Here is a 22,508-nt window from a genome sequence, read left to right as displayed (position 1 = left end):
TAACAAAAGCTCGTTTCATGAAAAGTTTGTTTATGTCTCACTTGGCAACAATAGATAAAAATATTAATACCTAATATAAATCAGCTGTTCATATAACCGTATGTTTACTAGTAATTTTACAGTGTTGCCACTTTGGCTGCCAAAAAAAACAACTACTCTACTTTATTTACAGACCTTGTATAATGCTTTTGGTTGTATATACATAATATGCAACAGAAAATTTTATTGGCTGCAACCTAACCATTATAATTAAAATAATATAATATGTATAAAAATATAAAATATCAAAACACCTATTAACAGTTTTTGAAAATTACATCAGGTAGTTGGCACGCCCTTCTAAGTATGCACTTTGCCAATCTGCTGTTAAGGTTCCCCATTGCTTGCTGCAACATCTCAGGTGGGATGCCACGAATTTTGTCTTGAATTGCTTGTTTCAATTCACCAAGTGCTTTTGGCTAACTTATAGACCGCACTGTTAAGGTATCCCCAAAAGAAAAAAATCACAAACTGACAAATCCAGTGATCATGGGGGCCAGGGAATGTCACCGAATCTTGAGATGACAGGGTTACCAAATAATTCTCATATGCTGCTGTGGATTGCCTTGAGTGTGCAATGTCACACCAAGCTTTGTGTTGGTGAGGGAAGTTGTTCATTGCAGGTGTAACAAAAGATTGCATCATGTGAACTTACCGATCCAAAGTGACAATCATCATGAACCGCTCCTCATTTTCGAAAAAGTATGGTCCAATCACCCCATGTAATAAAACTGCACACCATACTATTATCTTGCTGCAGTTTGAAGGGTGTTCATGAACTTCATTGGAGTTGCTGTTTGCCAGTAATGATAGTTCTGCTGTTCACATAACCTGTGAGATGGAAATGTGCCTCGTATGATAACTACAGCTTGTCTAGAAATTTGCTGTCTTCATTAATGTTTGCCATAATTGTTTTGAAGAATTGAAAGTGGTACTGCTGATTGTTCTCCTTCAGTTCTTGCACATTCTGTGACTTGTAAGGATGAAATTTTAAGCTAAAATGAAGAATTCCATGAACACTCAGGACAATCACAATTGCTTGCTTACAAATTGAACGTTGTGGGTTCTGTACAACTGAAATGCATACAGCCTCAATATTGTGTGGAGTACGGACATTTCTTGGTTATCCTGTCGGTTTGTTTTTCAGAGCCGATCGAGTCTCTTAAAAGTTTTTAATACGCTTTTTTATTGCATGTTTTGATGGAATATGTTCTAAATTATAATGCCATTACACCTATGTCAGTATCTTCCAAGCTATCATTGGTTTTGTAAAATATTATGGCAAAAGCATGCTATTGACCATTCCAGTGCTCCATGATGACTGAGTGGCAAGGTTGCCTCTGCATAAAGCAGTGTTGCCAACTGTACATGGGTGTCAATATGGATTTCATAAGTTCCTGTTTTTTTGTGTCACTTTGTATAAAAAGTAATAGATAATTATTATTTTCAGAGTAACATATCTTCTATTATCTTTACTTTGAAAACTCTTCAGAGAAGCAATGAACCAAATCTGCAAATTCTTGCTGTTGATTTGTTCACAAAGTTGTGGGATATTGAGGAACGATGTTTCACTTTATTGCTTGCTGCACTAACTGATGATAAGGTGGAGTTTACTGATGCAAAGTTTTCTAGGCAAATGGATATTGCATGTGCTGCAGGTTTTCGACACATTTGTGAGAAAAAGTAAGCTATTTTTCATTTATGTAATTACATTTTTGTCAATAAAGTATTTGTTTTTTTGAATTCATTTAATGATATAACACTAAAGTGGTTAGATTTTCCTAATTATTTTACTTTTTAAATTTAATTAGTTTACCGTGTTATAGTATTAAAATTAAATTATATACATCTGCCTGTTTTGAAGATTATCTATTGTGCTATGTAAATCATTTGTTCCAGATTATGGCAAAAAAATAAGGCATTTGAAATGGTTTGTAAGACTTATAGAAATTGTAGGCGTTTGATAAATTTCAAAAAGAAAATGTTTTATTAATTCAATAAAATAAAATTCTGGGGAAGAATCTTATAAAAACAACTAGGTGTATGAGTTAAGATATCTTTGGTGCCTTAGCATCATTGTTAGTGGTGGAAATTTTAACATTTTAAGGACTAGTGTTGTGTGTATGTGATTGCTACAAAAGTACTTATGTAGGCCTACTGATAGAGATTAGTGTTTTTAGATTTTGCTAGTGAAGTTTTATTATCAAGTTAATGCATATAGAATAATTCTTCCACCTTCTGGTGCTATACTCAATTGACATTGAAATAAATGAACTAGTTGTTTTGATTTGTTTAATTTCAATAATATAATAAAGGAAATGTTGTTACTAACAATATTATTTATTAGTCTTTTTGTTCTATTTTATGTGGAGAGATTACTTGAGTGAAAATAAATTTTGATCAGAAGTTGAATTTGTTGAACGATTTGTAAGTGATAATTAATATGATGATTTTCTAGAAGGTGATGATGCTTTTTGTAAAGAAGAGAATTCTTCCACTGTTGAAATAGAATCAGGGTTTTCTGTTTGTCAAAAAAAAAAAAAGCTTAGTTGACTAGTAAAACTAAAAATAAAGCCTGTTTTAATGAAAGTGGCTCATGTTTTTGTAACTTATTCTATAAAATATGTTAAATTATACTATAGAATAAGTTGTATTATGTAAGTTAGACTATAAACTAAAGTATTCATTGCATTTTATAAAATGATAGCACTAAGAAGTTTAAAGCCAAATCTTGTTAAGAATCTCAAAATTAGAATACTGTGACAGATAATTTAAGAATGGATTTTTACAGCGTATTGAAATCAAAGATGATGAAATAATGAATAAAAACTATAATTGAATAGTGTACATTTTTTTTATTGATTTTTCTAACAATTTTATGCATTTTCAAAATTATGTTAACTATTAGCACTTTTGTAGACACAAATTTGAGTAAAACTTCAGTTAAGTTTCATATTATGGATTAATACTTATGCCTGGCAGCTATATTAATTTATTGTAATTTGAAGTGTAGAGTTGTATCTCTATTTGTATTGTAACATTAACAATATTTTTTTAATTTTAATCTTTATACATTTTGGTTTTCAGGCCAGAAAAGCATGGTAAAGAACTTGTGAAACCAATACAGAATCTCTTAATAAAATGTCAGGGGACAAAAGGAGCAGTAGCTTCTTCTTTTCTGATTCAAGCACTAGCATCATTGGTTAAAGCAAGAGTTTTATCAGCTTCTTCTACTTGGAAGCAGTTATATCCATTGACTGAAGATATGCAGTCAGCAGTTTGTGGAAGGTACATTTTTTATTAATGTTTTCAGTTCATTGTTACACTGTAGTATTTGATATGAAAGAAAAAGTTATCTTTCAAGAAATCTATAAGAATTAAAGTAATTTATTTATTAAACAAATTTGGTAAACTAAAAAATTTTAGTTTCTCAGCAATTACTTATTAACTAATTCAGTTATATACTTCACAGGAGTCTTAAAACACTCATTACATCAGGTCACAGATAACCAGCATGTGCTGATTACATCCACTCAATTATGAGAGGAGTTTTAAGGAACTTAACTTTTCTCATATTCAAAGCATTACCTCGATGGCATTCAAATAAAGTTATCTCAGCAACTAATAAAGTTACAGAATTCATATGGATCTTAAAACACTCACCACACCAAGTTCAGTCAAATGAGCCCATGCAGACTTCTATTACTGAATTTCTAAAAGGGTTTTGAAGGAACATACAGATATTATCCCCACTCTTAAAAATTCACTCAAATTGCTGTATCTCAGAAATTAATTAAGATACAGAATTTGTATTTATTTTTCAAATAGATTTCTTTTTTCATATAAATTGAAAACTCTCCAGAGTAACAGAAAAGAACAGGTTTAACATGTGTAAAACTCAGTTTTTTCCATTAAGTAATAGTAATATAACTCTAAAGTAATAATGCTTTTTCTTTCATGACACATACTGTCGCAGAATGGCTTTGACGGCACATGGCACTTAATAACCTTGTAGTAGCCTTGACACTGTTGTTGTTGTCGATTGGCTTTGATGACTCGTAACTAATAACCTTTTGGTAGCCGTTGTTGTCATCGATTGGCTTTGATGGCTCGTAATTCATAACCTTGTGGTGGCCCCGATAAGGGCTGTTTTTTGCATTAGCTCTGAGAAGAGCTGTTGGGTGCGGAAGCTGGTCTCTGGCAAAGTCGGGGAGTTGCGGCTCGTCCATTTGAAATCAGACTGGGCTTCCCCTTAGCGGCAGTTGTGGCCCCAGAGCCCTGCAGTGTCGGGTTGGTGTTGTTGTCCTTTGCTGGCATGGCTGAGGCAGTACTCGAGCCCATGCTGGGTTGGCTCCTGCTGCTGAGTCCACCGGCCAGGGCAATTGAAGCCTGGCAAGCTGGAGCGGGTAAGTGGCGTTCTGCGTTCTGCAGCTCCCTTGGTTGGCCAGCCAGGCTTGCTGGTCCAGTGGGGATGTTGGCATCCGCTGGGAGATCCCAGGCGGATGCCAAGGGAACTTCTTCAGTCTTCTTCCATCTTCTTCTTCATGGTCTTCTCCAGGTTGTGGTCGATGATGAATTCTCTCTTGTGCACGCGCTTTTATTGGAGCCAGAGAGTGATGGGGTCGCAGCGCCGCTATGGTGGGAGATCTGCATGGCAGGAGTGATGCTTGTACCAGTGTGTATATATACTGTGCTCCAGCTCACATCTGAGTTGCTACCGTGTTCATCCGCCGATATTAAATTAGGCATATATGTGTAACAACATACACATACCATTTACTAAGTATTATTTTTTCTCTATTTTACATATGTATTCAGAACTACATGTACCATTTTTAATTGTTTTTCCTCAAAATGTTTCACTACATTAATGAATAACTGAATACCAATACCCGGTTTATTATACTAAGCTATAGTGTATGGACTTGTTATTGACGGCCAAGTTCCTTGTGCCAACTTTAGTTGCAAAAGTATGACAGAATCAAGTAACATCAAGATAATGTAAGAAACTGATAAAGAAAAAAGTCAACGGAATAAAATTTATTAATTACATTCAGAATCTTATAAAAATCTGATTTAATGAGACTTCATTATTTTTAAAACTGAATTTATTTGATTAAAAATGTTCCTATAAAAATTCTGTTACAAAAGAAAAAGCTTATTTTTGAAGAATTTATCCATGAATCCATGAAAAATTTGAATTTTATAGTAGTATTAAATCTTGTTCTTTTCCGCATTATTCATAGTTCTTAAACTTTAGGCAATTGCAGCTTTCATAGTAGAACAGACAAGTGTCATTATAAGTTTATATGTGTCACATAATATTGCTAAAACTTGTAGCACATTAAAAAAAATTTCCTGTCTACTTTTAGCTGAAATAATATTACATGCCTGCAAAATTTGGGTTCTGGTATGTTTTTAACTTTTGATAATTAATTCCTATGTATTTGTTAGTGCTGAATCTGAAAACAACCTTCATTTTTTCCATGATAGGATTTATTGCAAATAGTAAATTTCAAAATTTGTAAAATGTTGAAAAATTGCAGAACTGTGATACTATAAAGCAGACATGAAATATTTTTTTTTTTTTTGTAATTAATTAATATAATATATTACTATTTTTTGGGTTATACTGTGCATTCTTATAGCTGAACAGTTGAGTGGTCTGAAGAGGATGGCGGGGGTGGTTTGGGCTGAAGAGCATGAGATGAGGGAGAGCTTGGCCGACTTAACAAAGGTGGCTGACTTGCTGACTTAACAAGATGTATCATGTTTATTGGCACCTATCCACGCCACTTTTGCACTGTGCAACTGCTATCAGTGCTGTTTCAACCATCAGCTTGTGTTTTCAGGCCATAAAGCAAACTTTTTGTTTTCAAAATGGCTTGAAGAGGCTGCAAATATCCTGCAGATTCTTTTTATTACATTTGTGGTGAGTTAATGGTGGAAAGGTAAAAAAGAAATGTAACAAGTTTCATTCGACAAGTGTATCTCATGTATTTTAGAGTGAAAATACGGAATCAAGACAAAACTTGGGCACCCAACTACGTTTGCTACACATGTGGTGAAGGTCTTAGACGGTGATCTAAGGGTGAACAAGTAGCATTCAGATTTGAAGTTCCAATGGTGTGGCAAGAGCCATGATATCACACCAATGATTGTTACTTTTGTTCGACTGGTGTTCACAGTTTCAATTTGATGAATAAAAAAAAAGTCATGTATCCATATATGCCATCTGCTTTATGCCTGGTTCTTCATGGTTGAGATGTACCAATGTCAATTCCACCAGAAAATTTACCTAAAATAGATGGTTCCACAAGTGATTTAAATGAAGACAGCATCGAGGAGTATGAACCTGGAGATAGCCGTGCACCAGAAGTTATTCACTGTCTGAAGTAAACGATTTGGTTCGAAACTTACATCTGGCCAAAGAAAATTCAGAATTGCTTGGTTCAAGGCTTAAAGAGATGAACCTACTAGCAGCTAGAACCTCATTTTCCTGGTTCTGGTAAAGCAAAAAGGATTTTCTTCCATATTTTTCAGAAGGAGAATTAGTCTTCTGCACTGATGTACGTGGACTTTTGACTCTATTTAATATTCCATACGAATGTACCGATTGGAGACTGTTCATAGATTTGTTCAAAAGAGGCTTCAAAGTTGTTCTTCACAATCAGATTATGTATCTGTCAATACCCGTTGAACATTCTGTCCACTTAAAAGAGGGTTATGACTATTTGCAATTTGTTCTCAATAAAATTAAGTAGACAATCATAAGTGGATTACGTGCATGATCTCAAAATAATATCGATGCTCCTAGGACAGCAAGGAGGTGACACAAAGTCCTTTGTTTTTTGTGTGAATACGATAGCTGAGACAGAGAAAATCATTGGCTAAGTAAAATTAGCCAAAAAGAGCTTTATTAGAACCTGGAACCAAAGGTGTGTTCCGAAAAGCTCTTATAGATCTGAATAAAGTTCTCCTTCCATCTCTGCAAATCAAGTTAGGCTTGATGAAGCAATTTGTCAAAACGTTACCAAAAGAAAGTAAATAAATGTTTAAATAGATCTGACAAGTTTCCAATCGTATCAACCACCTAACTAAAAGAGTGTGGGTGTCTTTTTATCTTTACTGGTCCTGACATTAGAAAACTTCTCAAAGATGGTAATTTTGAGAAACAAATTGAAGTTACAGAAAAAGAAGCCTGAGGAGCCTTCAAAGACGAAGTAGTAACCAAGTTTCTGGGTAGTAAAAAGGATCCGAACTTTGAAATCAATCTTTGAGTACATGCTGCAGAAGTACAAAAATTTAGGCTGTACCACGAGCTTGAAGATTTACTTCCTATATTCACATGTGGACTATTTTCTGAAAATTAGGGTACTGTTAGCGAAGATATGGGTAAAAGTTTATCAGGGCATGAAAGAAATGGAAAGGAGTATTAAGGAAAATGGACTACTACAATGATGGTAGACTATTGTTAGATGTTACACCGAGATGAACCCTATAGAGAACATAGAAGGAAAAGCACGAAGCAGAGTATAAGTTGTCTAGAGAAATTTCGACACATGGAATAAAATTGTAAGTATTTTACATACTTCGTCATTAAGAGTGGATAAAAAGGGAGAGTGGTTTCCAAAGGCGTCATGCCTTTATGAGGTATGTCTCATGTACCTCACAAAAATTAATTAAATAAATAAAAATAAATTAATTTAAAAATGCGCTATAACAGAAAAATTAGGCTTATTTTGTGGCAATTTTCATTAGAAATTAAAGGTTAATGACCCCTCTCCTCTTCAGACTACTCATTTGTTTAGCTATAAGAATGCACAGTATAAGCCAAAAAAGTCAGGAATATTGTATTAATTTATTATAAAAAAAAAAACATTTTGTATCTATTGAATTGTATTACATTTTCACAATTTATCAACTTATTACAAATTTTGAAATGTGCGATTTGCGAAAAATTCTTAAATAATTGAAAAAAATAAATGTTATTTTTAGATTCAGCGCTAAAAAATACATAATCAATTATTAAAAACTAAAAAACACAACCGTTGCAAGTTTATGTATTTTAAATACTGAAACTGATCATTGCAAAAAAAAGTTTTAGCGAATGACAGAAAAAACTGTTCTTAAGTATACTTTAATATTAATTTTTGTAATAAAATTTATTAATGAAATTATGGAATTTGAAATCACACCATCACAAAAATAACTGAAAATTGTGGTACTTTTTATTTGAAATTTACTCTAGGTTTTCTTAAATAAATTGAAACTCTCAAGAATACACAGAAAAAATAGGCTTAATATAGTGTAAAACTCAATATTTTCTGCTTACTGCAGTTTGCATGAAATAACTCTTCAAAGACAAGCGTTTTCTTTTATGGTGACAGTTATATTAGAATTAGTATAAGAACATTGAAAATGAAAAATTTTCTTTTTCAGAATGGAGATAACTTTGATAAAAAAATGATCCTTTATGAAATTACCATTTTTAAAAATATTTTATTGTTAAAAAAAAAAAATCACTTGTAAGGCACAAGTACTGTAAAAGATTTCTGTTTTAAATTATAAAATTATCAAAACTTCTTGATAATCCTGTTCAGTTCACCTACAAACCCTATTAAAAAAGAGGTTAATCTATGACTTTTTTTTTTGTAAATGTTAATTAAAAGATATTTATAATTTTAAAATTTAATAATTGTTTGTTATCTGTTTTAAGTTTTTGTGAGCTAATTGAAGCTTGTCTTGAATGTAATTGTGATGAAGTACTTAATAGTATGTGCGGTTGGCTGTGGAAATTAATAAGTACATGTAAGGCGACTTTTGTTATTAACTCTGCTCTCAGGTATGACATTTTAATTTGATTATTTTATTATATTTTAAATAATGATTGTTAGGGGTTTTGTGTATGCATGTGTACATGCATGCGACAGAGAGAGAGATAGCATGTGCACATGTGAACATGGTGGGGATTTAGTTTCGTGTGGAAGTGAGTGTTGCTGGTTTTCAGCAGTGTTTGTCTGGAGAATCATCGTATTAATGTGGTGTACTCCCTGTGTGATAAATTCAAATGTGTTTTCTTTTTATGTGTATTCATAGGTGTTTTCTGTATATCAACTTTATTAGACTTTGTGTGTTTTATACTTGTAAACTTCATGTTGATTAAAATACAAGTTTTACATATTTACAATTGGTGTTCATAACCATTATTTATACAGTCCACTATTACAAAAAAAATTTTAGGCAATAATTTGCAACAATGATTAAAATTTTAAAATAATAAAAATTTATCCTAGTTAAGTATATTAGACATTTTTTAATTTTTGTATGATGTACATTTTTTTTTGTTGTAAAAATTAACTTTATTTTGTGCTTTTATTCATATACTTTTTGTTTGGTGTAGTACTATTGTTTATTTATTTAATCCTTCCAGTAACTACTGGTGGTGAACAAATTGTTACAGCTTCCATGCTCTTATTATTGTTATTTATTTATTTATTTATTTTTTTTTTTTTGTGTAACATCAAAGGATCTGGCAAATGCCATTTTTTAGTCTTCTTTCTTTCGTCCCAAAATTTCTTCATCTGTTTTGAACTTTTTATCTTCTTCAGTCCATTTCCTACAAGTGGGCTTTTTTTGTTCCAGTGTTATGTTCAATTGTGCAAGAACTTTCTAAACTCATCTGTGTTTGAGAAACTTTCTTCCTCAGTTAGATTAAATTTTGTATTTCTGTTTTCATTTATTTGGTGTAACATTAATGGGTTATTATTACAATTACAAATTTTATCAAAGATCTGTTCATTCAATCTAGATCCAATCATTCTTATCATAAGTCAAGAAATCTAAATCTTTTTCTGATGTCAGTTTGTAGTGTATTGATATTTTAATATTTTTTTATTTTATATTAATTTAATAGTATTTTTGTCCTCTTTATGTCCATTATTACATGTGATCTAACATTTTGTAGCTGGAGCCTAAATATATGCCTGTAATCTGCATTGTTTGCATAACTAAAAGCTGACCATAGTTTGGGTTACCGTACTTAGTACTTAATTTGTCATAAAACATACTGCTTAATTTCATTAATTGGCTTTAAAGACACATTCATTATTTGATTCCAATTCCAATCATTTAGTTTTGTGTGCAGTTTATTTGATTTATCTTCTGGAAATTAACCCTATCTATGATAATAGTATTAACAAATGGTAAGTTATTTTTCAGAGCCATCTGTAATCATTAAAAAATCACACAAAATCTATGTTCATCAATCATACATCATGCAGCAGATAAAATAATAGGAAATTCTAAATTTTCATTAAATACAGAGTGGAAAAATTTATCTTTTTTTGAGGTAGTGTTTCTTCGTTTTTATTTTCACAAAACAAAATTGACAGTAGGTAAATTTCACTCATATGTATAAAACTATTAAATTCACTAACTCAGATTTAAAAATATACAAGATATTCCACATTTAATATAAATAGAAGAAAACCATTAAATATTTAGTAAACAAAAAAATCCCTTATTTTTCTGAAATGTGTCACGTACAGTTTATTTTAATTTGTCACAATCAATTTTAATTTTAGTCATCATTTACATTATCTACATCAGCTTCACCATTAGTTTCAGACTATTAGTTGGTAATTTTTTATCACTAGTAAATTGGTAAATACCAGTAAAGCAAATGTTAAAAAATATATTTACCAGAATTTGAATGTATGTTTTGTATATTTTATGTTTTGCCACTTAATTTGTATATTAATATATCTATTTTTTATGTTTAAAAATTAGTCAGATGTATCACATTAATATTGTCCAGGAATAAACTGACCATCATTTTCAGCTGGGATAAAATCACCTTTATCATCAGTTATTGAAAAGTCTGATTCATCACTGGGATCTTCTATGTTAAAGCATTATTTTGTTTTCATAATTCAAATTATTATTGTTTGCTCTCATTTTCATTACCAGATATTAAAACTAAAATGGTTACAATATTAACAAACACTTTATGTATATGATTATCAAAATCAAAACATAGAAAGCAAACTGAGCACAACAAGTAAACATTAACATCCAAAAGATTTCCAAGGTGTTATAAAAGAGAAATAATGTTTTGTAAACAAATTATTATATGAAACTTATGTGAGGAAAATTGAAGTTTCTTGTATAATTTGAAGACCAGCTTGGTGTAAAGTTGAATATTAAGATCACAGTCAACTGTTAAATCAAATGTTGCAACTAAAGTCACAACTGTGGCATTGCAGCGTTAATGCCGCAGTTGCAATGTAGTTCCACAGATGTAATGTTAATGCCTTAACAAGTCCTTACCAGTATTAGAACCATTATTAGGACTACCGGTGTTTACTGGTTTAAGGAAAATATTGAAAACTATATAAACCAGAGTTTAAGTTAATGTGTATGATTATATTTTCTTTGCTCTTGTTTTTCATTTCATATATATTTTACCAATTTTAATTTTTTACATTTAAAATTAATAATATCAGTCATTTTAAGATAACAAATATGCCATATGGTATGTTGTACTACAGAGGTATATCTTACATCATATTAAAGCAAACTGTATTTTATATTAGAGAAGAAAAAAAAAATTTTTTTTTTTACTTTTGACATTTTTGCATTCAGATTTTAAGATGTGAATCTTTATTATTTGTTAGGTAATTGATGGAACTACTAGCTGTTGGTGAATCTGAATCTTGAAGTGTGGTGTTATCTTTTATTATTTTTTCTTCAACTGAATTCTTAGTGTGAACAGAGATTGAACTTTTAGATATATATATTTTCATTTTTAAGAAAGAGTTTTAGTAGTATATAATGTAGTTGGAAAATAGAATTTAGAAAAATAATTTGTACTAATTGTAACACTTATTCATGTTTAGTTCTTTATTAACATTTTCACACGTTGCTTTGGAGTTAAGTAAAATAATTATTGTATTTTAATTTATATGTGTAATACATTATACTTTTAGCTTACCAAAGACACCCTACATGCTATGTAGTTCTATAGCTGTAATGTTATGATTTCCAGGCAATGTGTGATTTCAGGGTTCAGCTTTCTAAGTCCTGATACTTGTAAATTTTGATATTTCTAAGTAAATTATTGAAAACTTTATACTTACAAATTAGTTATGTGGACTGTGAGTTTACATTAAAGTAAACTCGCAGTAGTCACTTTACTTTAATGTAAAGTTTGCATTAAAGTAGTAACTATTTAATCTTGCATAATTGTAGAATTTTTGTTAATACAAATTTTATTTTTTTAGTAATACAAATTTTTTATTAAAGTAATAAATTAATTTATTTGAGTAATGTGTTACATCTGTTAAGTAGATGTCTTTTAAATGTGTATACTAAAGTTATTTTGGTAATGACAAGTAAAAAGTATTATTTTTATTTTTCAGTGGTTTAAATGTAGCACTTAATAATTTTAAATTATCTAATTTTTATATTTCAGGGCCATGAAAAAATTTTCTGTTGACTGTATGAAACTTAGACTTGTTCCATCAATATATAGAAGGAATGTATTGTTACCAGCTAAGTATGCAAAGAATTCTGCTACTGCTGATCGTAGGCCTGAAGATGTGCTTGATTTTATACCAGGTAGATTATAGTTTTGTTATATGTTTATTAATTTTGCTTGTAACTACAGGCTGATGCTTGATTACAGTTTCCATTATTTTTAATGATAGAATTCATTGTACGTGAGAAAAACCAAGCCTTAGCAGGATTTTAACATGTTATTTTATAGATGAAAAAAGGCATCTACTACCACTCTGCCACTGATTAAGTAGCTGTTCAATTTATTCTTGTAAAATCATTATGACTGACAAATAGACAAAAACATTCATAATAAAAGATTATTTTAATGTAAAATTAAGTTATTATATAAATTAATAATTGCCCTTCATTGAAGATACTTTTTTTTAAAGTGTGTCTGATATGTTGATTAAACAGGTAGTAGTTTAAGTTTTATTTAATAAAATATTAAAAGTATATTATTTTTTAATGCAATCATTAACATTAACAATAATTAGATTAACTGTTGGGCTTCGATAGGCACAAATTAAATGTAAATGTAAATGAATATTAAATGTAAATATTTAAGAATGCAACACTATTGAGAAAACTTTTGACTCTAAAAATAATAGAGTAAGTTTCAAAACAAGTATACCTATTCTGCTTTAAACTTATTAGAGTAATACAATAATGATGAAGATTGTGTAACAATAAAAGGTTTCCTCACAAAAGATATAAAATATATACATGCATGCATGTGTGCGTGTGTGATAAATTAATGTATAATTCTCGTTATTTCAGTATTTTTATTTTTTTATGATGCATTTTAACTAAACTATTTTAATCATGAATGAGGATGCAGGATCCTGCAAAAGTTTTTTCATGGTAAAATTATAGTAAGGTATGTCGTAACTAAATATACTGTACTAGTTAGTTTATATTAATGGAAATTAATGTATATGTATATATATTTAAAAGTAATGAATTTTTCGAATTATCAACTTTTATTAGGCATTATATTCATTTTCAGGTTCTGTATGGGCTGATTTTCTTCAAAATGTTAGAAATGAATGTAACGATGCTGCTTGTGAACTCCTTGCTTATTGGTTACAAGTAGAGCTTATGAGATATCGAAGTGGTGTTTATAATATTCAGTTTGGAGAACCACAAAATTATGAGAAATTACCTCTTTACAGTATTTGTCGTGGACTTGTAGATCATTTGCGACGTACCTCAAACTCTTTAACACCTGAATCTGATGTGAAAGTTTGCAAAATGATTTTTAAAGTACTTTGTATTAATCGACCTAAACCTTTACCTCCAATTAATTGGAATTTTCTTTTACCATATATCGAGCATCCAGAAGTTAAAACACAAGCATTGTCTTTGGCTGCTAAAGAGGCAAAAGGATCTCTTTCTGCAAGAGCTTGTATTGAAACTTATATTAATGATGAGTTTTATAATGTAAGTTAATTTATTAATTTTTTTTTTCTTGTTAAATGAATTCCTACATAATTATTGCGTTTAGTGTATAATAGTTTGTTAATTTACTGCATTATGATTATGGTTAAAATATTAGCACAGAGCAAAACATGTGATGACTCACAAGAATAAAACCATATTAAGTTGTTCCCTTAGAAACATCTCTAAATTATTGTAGGTAGCTCTTCAATTTTTGGCGAAAAAGTCATTTTTATTGTTGTATACATTTAAGCTGGTCCCTGCAAACGTTTTTATCAGTAATCTGGGGCTCTCATTCCATGTAAATCTTTAAAGATATTCCTCATCTTTAAAGATACTGGTGGAATGAATACTATTTATTGTCTGTGGGAACCTTGAGCCATGCCCTTGGAAAGGTTATCTATCTTACCTTATCTTTTGTATATCGCCACACAAGCCTCCAATGATAGGTTGTCCTTTCCTACACCTAATTCTTTTCCTTACCTTTGATCTATCTCTGTTTAAGGTAAGTTTAACCCATCAGGTTAATCTGGTAGTAAACTTGTCATCACAAATCAGCTGATTTCAAAGTTAAGCGTTCTAAGGCTCAAATCCTACTAAAGGCAGTTACTTTTATATAGATTTGAATACTAGATTGTATATACCAGTGTTCTTTGGTGGTTGGGTTTCAATTAACCACATATATCAGGAATGGTCAACCTGAGACTGTGCAAGACTACACTTCATTTACACTCATACATATCATCCTCATTCAGCCTCTGAAGTAATACTTCACACAGTGGTTCCAGAGACTTAACAGAAAAAAAGAGAAAGAGGTAATGTTAAGTATAGATTGAATTTTATAGGTCCACGTTAAGCATGATTGTAGTTGTAAAACCTATGTATGTGTGTTATTGGTGGCTCAATCTGGAACTTTCTTCTTGTTAGTTGGCTGCAAATGAAACTTAATGATGGTTGAACCATCTTTGGGATTAGGAGGCAGCTCTCCTAACACAAGTATAATACTTAACTTTGTTTTGTTTATCACCTCTGACTACATCAGAATAGTCAGTAATTTACAACTATTAAGAATAAATATTTATTGCATCAAAAACTACTTTATGATAAATGCTATACATTTATCGTACCATAAATTTAGAGAGATCAAAATTTCACGCATTTCACTGTGTGATTGTTTTAACTTCAACTTGAATTTTTAAGCACATTAAGTACCTGGTTACTTATTGTTAAGATAGTAGTACTGGTTTAATGTTTTGGTTAATATATTCTTACAATAGTTATTTTCTGTTAAGTTGGCCTCACCAACTTAATAAATTTACAGATTGATAACTTTTAAAGGGTTTGAATTACATTGTTTTTTTTTTTAATTTCATGTTTAATTTATATAATGGCTTAAAAAAATTTTCAAACTGATTCTCTTAACTTTGTTTTTGTTGTCATACATATCAATGCTTAGTAAGTTTTAGAATGTTGTAATTCTATAAAGTTACTGAAGTTTAGATGATTTGTGAAATAATTATTGCTTTTGTTGTAGGAGGAAAGAGATTTATTCTTGTATTCAATACTAACAGATCTTGCAAGAGGAGTCCCTCCAAAGACGTTACAAAATTTAGTTGGAAGAACACTTAGAGAAGCTTTCTTAAAAAAAGGTAACTTTATAAGGCTTCTATTGTAATATAAATATTATTGTTAATATCTGTTGGTGTTATAATTTTTAAGTCTATTGTTAGATATTTTACATTTATATGTTGTTATTATTGGAAAGTGAAGTATTTTACTGGGAATGTAGACAAAATAAATTCATTGTACATTTATATGTATCTATAAGACAGTGAATTTTTGAATAGGTAGGTAAATACTATGTATGTAAGCATGAAGATAAACATTTCTGACAATGTTTTATTAAAATATATGAAAATAGTTGTGGTTAACAAAAGACATTAAACTAATATATTTACATGTAAAAAAAAAAATGTTGCTGACTATTTTTTATAAAACTTGTCAAGAAAATCAGTACTAAATTTAATAAGTCATTCTTTAAGTATACATTTTTCAGAATTCATTCATTAATCTGATTGTACGATATAAGATGACTATTAAGACGAACTACAAAATTCTGATGATGTACATCAGTGCCAAGGGCATATGAGATTTCTCTGAAAAATTCCTGAATTTTTCCTTAGAAAGCTATTCAGCCTTGTTGCCTTCAAAGTAGTTCCCTCCAATTTATACATACTGCTTCCAATGATTTTTCTTCCTTCAATACATTTCTGGAACTCTATTTGAAACAGTGTATAGTTCAGCAAACAAGTTTTTCTTTGTTGTGATAATTGAGTGAAAATATCAACCTTTGGACTTGAGGTAGATCTGGCGGTCAAGGAAGATGTGGAATTATTGTTGTCTCATGTATGGCCAATATTTATAGATTAATAATGATTTATGCACAGACGTTTTGTCAGCATAGAGTATCCTCTAGTTTGACTTGAAAATTTCAGGCCATTTTTTCTGGTAGACTCATAAAAATATTTCATTACTTCAAGGTAATTCTCTTTTTTCACTGTCTTACCCTCTGGAAGAAATTCAAGTTCAATAAGGCTCAATCAATATAATTGTCAGCATGAATTTAGTTGTATTTGTGTTGCTTTTATCAGTTGTTAGGATTCTTTGACACCCATTGTGATGATTAAGGTTTGTTTCAACATTGTATTCATATTGCCATGTCTCATCTCCAGTAATGATAATTTTTTAATAAGTCATTCTCATTAGCATCTTCCAGAAGCTCTTGATTTACATTAATTCAACTCTATTTTTGTTTATCAGCTAAAAGGTTAGGTATAAATTTGGCTGTATTGTGACTGACACATGCTAAAATTTTGCATTATAATTTTGTGGACACAGTTTTTGAACTGCTTATTTCTTCTGCTACGTCACGGAGAGTTAAAACAATTAAAATGAATTAATTCCTTAACTTTAGCGACAATTTCATTAATTTTTTATGTTGTTGGGCAGCCTGAAAAGGTATCATCATTATTTGAAATTTGGCTCACTTTGAAATGTTTCTACATTTTTACATTGAAGTTCATTTTTAGGCCTCATTTTCAAATGTTATTTGCAACATTTTAAATGTTTCCATGAAGGATTTTCCCAGTTACACAAAATTTCATAATAATTTGTCTCATGAAAATTATTCATTTTAAATGCAGTAAAATTAGTCCAGCACATATAACATTTGTTAACATAAATAGATGTAAGTGAATAAACAAAATATTACAGTATTGCAAAAAAATATTTCATCATATTAATTTTCATTGGATCCAGTGAACTTTTGTCCAAAGTTTTATCCAGTTTTCATGCAACATATCATGCGTTCCGTTAGTAATGCATCTATCACACAATTTAAAAAGTTCAGAAATTTTATAGACAAACTTCATTTTTTAATATGGAAATCATTTAAAAATTTACCTAGAAATTTTTCATCAAATATTACAGTAAATGATCTTTCAAAGGTGTGTGATAATTGATAATTAAAATATATTACTTTATTTGAATTTAAGTTACGAAAATACTCTAAAATCATCAGCATTAAGCGTGATATATACTTAAGTATAAGCAATTAAATTTTTAAATTTACCAAAAGATATGTGAAGTTTTATTATATCAGCAGATTGATTGTTAATAGAGCTCAAAACCATGAAAAATGCAACTCAGATGATTGAAGTAAGAAAATCTGTATGGTTTAGGCATGGAAATAAGTACAAGGTTATGAAAAAACCAAATTTAATTTAAAAATTATTTTTTTGATAACTTATATATTTTTTTGGTCTATCACCTAATTAATAATAAATCAAATATTTCACTAAACTATTAACTACTTCCAGTATTTTTCTTATATTGGAATACTTCCTTAATTTATTTTATTATTTTAAAACAGCAGCCTTTCAAAACCAAATTAATTATTTTTTAACTAGAAGAATTATTCATGAGCCAATTCAAGGGAATAGTAATCAGGATGAAGGCATCAGTGGGCATTTGTTAGCCAAGATTAAAAAAAAAAAAGAAGAATGACTTGTGTACAGATGTATGGTAATAGACAAACAAAAATGAATGTATGCCTGTAGTCTCTAGCTGCATCTTTCATCTTACGAAAGACACTTTGATAGCATCAAGTAAAATTTTTTATGAATCTGAATCCATGAGAGTTGAAGCAGTGACTGAAATCTTTCAAACCTAAAGACAATAAAGATGATTGTAAAAGAGAATGCATTTTTTGAAGGGGGTGTTGGGGTGATGATAGATGTACAGTTGTACAAGAAGTTCCTGTACCCTGCTCTGTAATTAAAATGTTCACACTGTTTTGAAATTTGTGGAGTATTCCGTTACGAAGAAATAATTTCTTTACTGCTTTTGGTATTTTTGCTCTCAAGGTCATGCAGGACTTTCACTCTTTGTTTCATTTCAAAGCCATAGCTGATGTGACCAGTTACAGTGTTAAGAAATGGTTGGTGACATATGTTTGGGTAGATGAATGACGATTTATAGGGCAAACATTGTCATAAATAATCTGTGCATTTTGTGAACATTTTAACAAGTACATACATTGTAAAGAACAATGGTTGAGTGGTAGAAATGTGCATGTGCACTTGGTTCTAGCATTGTTAAAGACATGTTGCATAGTGGAAAAAGAAGACTCAACTGCAAATATGTGTCGCCATCACTATTCAGTTGAGCATTCTCCAATTAAATCTTAACCATAAATAAGGGGTGGAACTTACTATATCACATATTAAAAAAAACATGAATATGAAACTTTTTCACCAAATTTTGTGATAAATTATGGATGTACACATGGAACAGTATATTGCTATCTGCTGCGCTTTATCAGAATGATTTCCAAATATGGTATCCCACACAAGAGCATTGTTTTCTGATGATTTTGCAATTTATTGTCATTAACAAGACAGGAATGAAATTTTTTGGATTAAGGAGAAGCCTCATGTGCGTGTGTGGATGCATGCGTGCACGTGCTTAAAAGGAATCCATACTTGTCAGGATATGGCTGATATTTTTTTGGACCATATTTTTTTGAAGAGTACATGAATGGTGATTCTTAATTGCAAATGTTGGAAAGTGATTAATCAAGATGGTTAATTCCTCAATTTCAAGAGAAGTGCATTTTGGCATGTGTCTGGATACAGCAAGAAGGTGCTCTTTGAGTAGGTGTTGGCTCTGCCTTTCTTGCTTTGGACGGTGGTAAAACCTACTTGGCCTGTCCAGTTGGAGGACCAAACAGCACCTCCATTAACTCAGCCTCAGAATCGAAATCAGAATCCTTGGAACCCTGAATGCCCTTGTTCCCTTTCTCCCTAACCTCTCTTTCTTTAGCCTCTTTCCTTCTGATGTATTTCTTGCTCCAGTCTTCTACATTGTCTGTTGTGTTCCACCTGAACTTTAGATTCATGAGCCTTTTGAGTTTTTTCTGCCTGCATTGCTTTTTGCCAGAGATACTTTGGTGAGCATGGTCCCTCCTCCGATTCGGGATCACTACTCATTTCCAAATAACAAGTAAACAACCACTATTATAAAGAAATTCAAAAAACCATTGAAACAAACCTAAATATAAACAAAATAAATAAGCCAATCAAATTATCAAAGATGGTTATTGTTGATGTTGTAACCAACATAAACAACAGTATTAATGAACAACTAACTAAAAAAAAATAGAAAACTCAAAAACAAATCAAAAATAACAAAAGAACAAAACAAAACCTCAAAAGAAAAAACCCAAATATATATAATAAACAGTAACCACCACCCACAAAATAACTAAAAACAATACAAGTAACCCAAAACACCAACAGAAAAACCCGTAACTAACAAGAATGAAACTAAAACCCTAAATAACCAAAAATACAAAAAAACAGAACTTAATAGATCAGAGCATCCAAAACACAATTGTGTACTAGCCAGAATCATAAGTCCAAGGATGATAGTATATGATGTCCTGCGGGGCATTGGAGATGAAGGAAGGGTTTGTGGATGTGATAAGGGTGCAAAACACAGACTATTTAGCAGAGGATTTCGCAACCTTGTTCAAAGTGGTATTTCATGCTGGACGAAAAGATAGCAATGTTGTTCATTACTTAGTGGAGTGGGAGTGCATACCATGTTCTCGAAGAAAGGCAGGTTATTGAATACCAATCTTGTGAGATTAGACTACTTTAATGTAAGTCTGTATCTGGGCTAGGCCATGTGGCCATGTTTGTAAAGAAAAAGAGCTCTTCTTATTGTGGCAAAGAGGGAGACTTTGTCAGACTACCAGGTTAGGAAGGATGGGGGTTCTCCAATCTGTGCAAATTGTTTATGTGTCTAGAAACCAGCTAATCATTACTGTCGCTTGGAGGAATATCCCGTATACAAACATGTACGGTATCTTGTTAGTTACAGGATTGATATTTACAATAATTATATGGTTGGTATACTTGCAGATTTTAGTTTTTTTGTGTTAGTTATGTTATTTCTTGGTTTGTGATTGGTTTAATTACGTTTGTTTTGTTTAATTTTATGTATAATGATTTATATTTCTAGTTTTAGGTTTTGAGTTTTGGTATGTTTGAATTATTCTTCATTTTTTTGGGTTTGTTTTGTTTTGTTTATATGCTTTCCTGATTATTCCGATTAAAGTTAATGTTCACTTTGGTGTTTTATTATATGTTTATGATTTAGTATTTAATTTTTGTTCATTCTAAACAGGTCAGAGAAGTAGGAGTTGATCTTCTTTAGCATACTCTATAAGATTATTTTATTTTGGTTAGCTTTACTTTGTCTTACTGTTTTATTATTGGTTTAAATTTTTATTTTTGTGTTTGTGTTAGATTTATTATTGAGTTTTGTTTCGGTTAGTTTTATATTTACTGTTTGCTTTTATTTAATAGTTTTATAATTTGTGTTTTATAAATTTTTAGTTTTTGGATCAGTGTTTAGAGTTTGTGTGTTTTTCAGTGTTTTGTTTGGTTCATTTTATTAGGTTTGTTTTACGTTAGAGTTTCATATTTAGTGTTTGTTAGTTTTATAATTTGTGTTTTAACAGGTTTTAGTTTTTAGATTAGTGTTTAGAATTTGTGTGTTTTCTTTAGTGTTTTGTTAGGTTCGTTTTATTTGGTTAGTTTTAGGTTTATTCAGGTGTACTTTAGGTATGTTCAAGTTAGGTTGTTTAATTCATTATTATTGGTTTAGATTTATTTTTGTGTTTTGGTTTGAGTTAGTGCTTTGTGTTTTATTTATGTTTTGTTTAGTTTACAGTTAACAGTTTTCTATTTACTGTTTGTTTTGTGTTTTTAGTTTTCTTATTAGTTAGTGCCTGTTTTGCGTGTGGGGCTCACCCTCGCTTGTTAGGATTGTAGGTCGACTCAACCAGACGGTCCTGTTTGCAACCTGTTAAATTCATTGATAGTAGGATCCAAGTTAGTAACCCACCGGGTTGGTCTAGTGGTTAACGCGTCTTCCCAAATCAGCTGATTTAGAAGTCGAGAGTTACAGCGTTCAAGTTCTAGTAAAGCCAGATATTTTTACATGGATTTGAATACTAGATCGTGGATACCGGTGTTCTTTGGTGGTTGAGTTTCAATTAACCACACATCTCAGGTACGGTCAAACTGAGAATGTACAAGACTACACTTCATTTACACTCGTACATATCATCCTCATTCATCCTCTGAAGAATTATCTAAACGGTAGTTACCGGAGGCTAAACAGGAAAAAGAAAGAAAGGAACCAAGTTAGTTATGTTACACTGATATGAATGTTGCTTGTGGCATTCGCATTGGTGGCATCTTGACAGCAGTGTGACTGGGATATGTCTTGAGGCCTATGAAGATGACCTCTGGTAAAGCCTCTAAGGGCTAGGTACGGAAGGATCGATGGGACGGTTAGACCGATCATATGGTGGGTGTCTTCCTCTCAGGGTCAAGTGATTACCTAAATGAACTATTTCCAAGCCAGTGGACTGGCTGTGGTTCACTAAAATTACTTGCCACCACAATGTCGTGCCTTGTCATATCTGTCAACTCTGAGGGGAAATAATCAACTTGTGGGGAATAATCAAGACCTATGTAGCTCAGCATTTATGAAGAAACAAATGAAAAACAATATTCATATCAATAAATGAAGAACTGCGCAACAGTGTGGAGGAAGTCTTGTGAACCGTAACTCCAGAAATGCTTCACATGTCAAGGTGGATGCAGAGAGGTATGATGGTACATACACAGATCCACTGGATAAATAAGTAATCTTTACGTGCTGTTGTATATAAATGTTTAGAATAAATACTAAGTTCATAATCTATATTTGTCTGTGGCTATAGGGATTTGTTGGGTATCCTCTACTTTGATTATATATTAACAATTATGTGGGATGTGCAGTCTTGCAAACTCCCACACTTCCTATCTTCTATATATGTCATTTGGTTTCATAAA

At 31.0% G+C, this 22,508-nt stretch overlaps 1 protein-coding gene across 3 annotated transcripts in view; it reads left to right on the top strand.

Moving 5' to 3' along the window:
- The window catches only part of LOC142322157 (focadhesin), a 93,416-nt gene that overhangs the window by 47,965 nt on the left and 22,943 nt on the right, over positions 1-22,508 (top strand). For all 3 annotated transcript variants that reach the window (XM_075360904.1, XM_075360905.1, XM_075360906.1), the window contains exons 10-15: positions 1,490-1,722; positions 3,127-3,327; positions 8,759-8,884; positions 12,515-12,660; positions 13,607-14,040; positions 15,572-15,686. In XM_075360904.1, coding sequence (XP_075217019.1) covers positions 1,490-1,722; positions 3,127-3,327; positions 8,759-8,884; positions 12,515-12,660; positions 13,607-14,040; positions 15,572-15,686 — 1,255 coding nt within the window. The remainder of the gene's footprint in view (positions 1-1,489; positions 1,723-3,126; positions 3,328-8,758; positions 8,885-12,514; positions 12,661-13,606; positions 14,041-15,571; positions 15,687-22,508) is intronic.

This window comes from Lycorma delicatula, chromosome 3 (assembly GCF_047948215.1).
Source record: "Lycorma delicatula isolate Av1 chromosome 3, ASM4794821v1, whole genome shotgun sequence".
Taxonomy (NCBI): Eukaryota; Metazoa; Arthropoda; class Insecta; order Hemiptera; family Fulgoridae; genus Lycorma; species Lycorma delicatula.
This window is presented reverse-complemented; position numbering and strand designations above follow the sequence as displayed.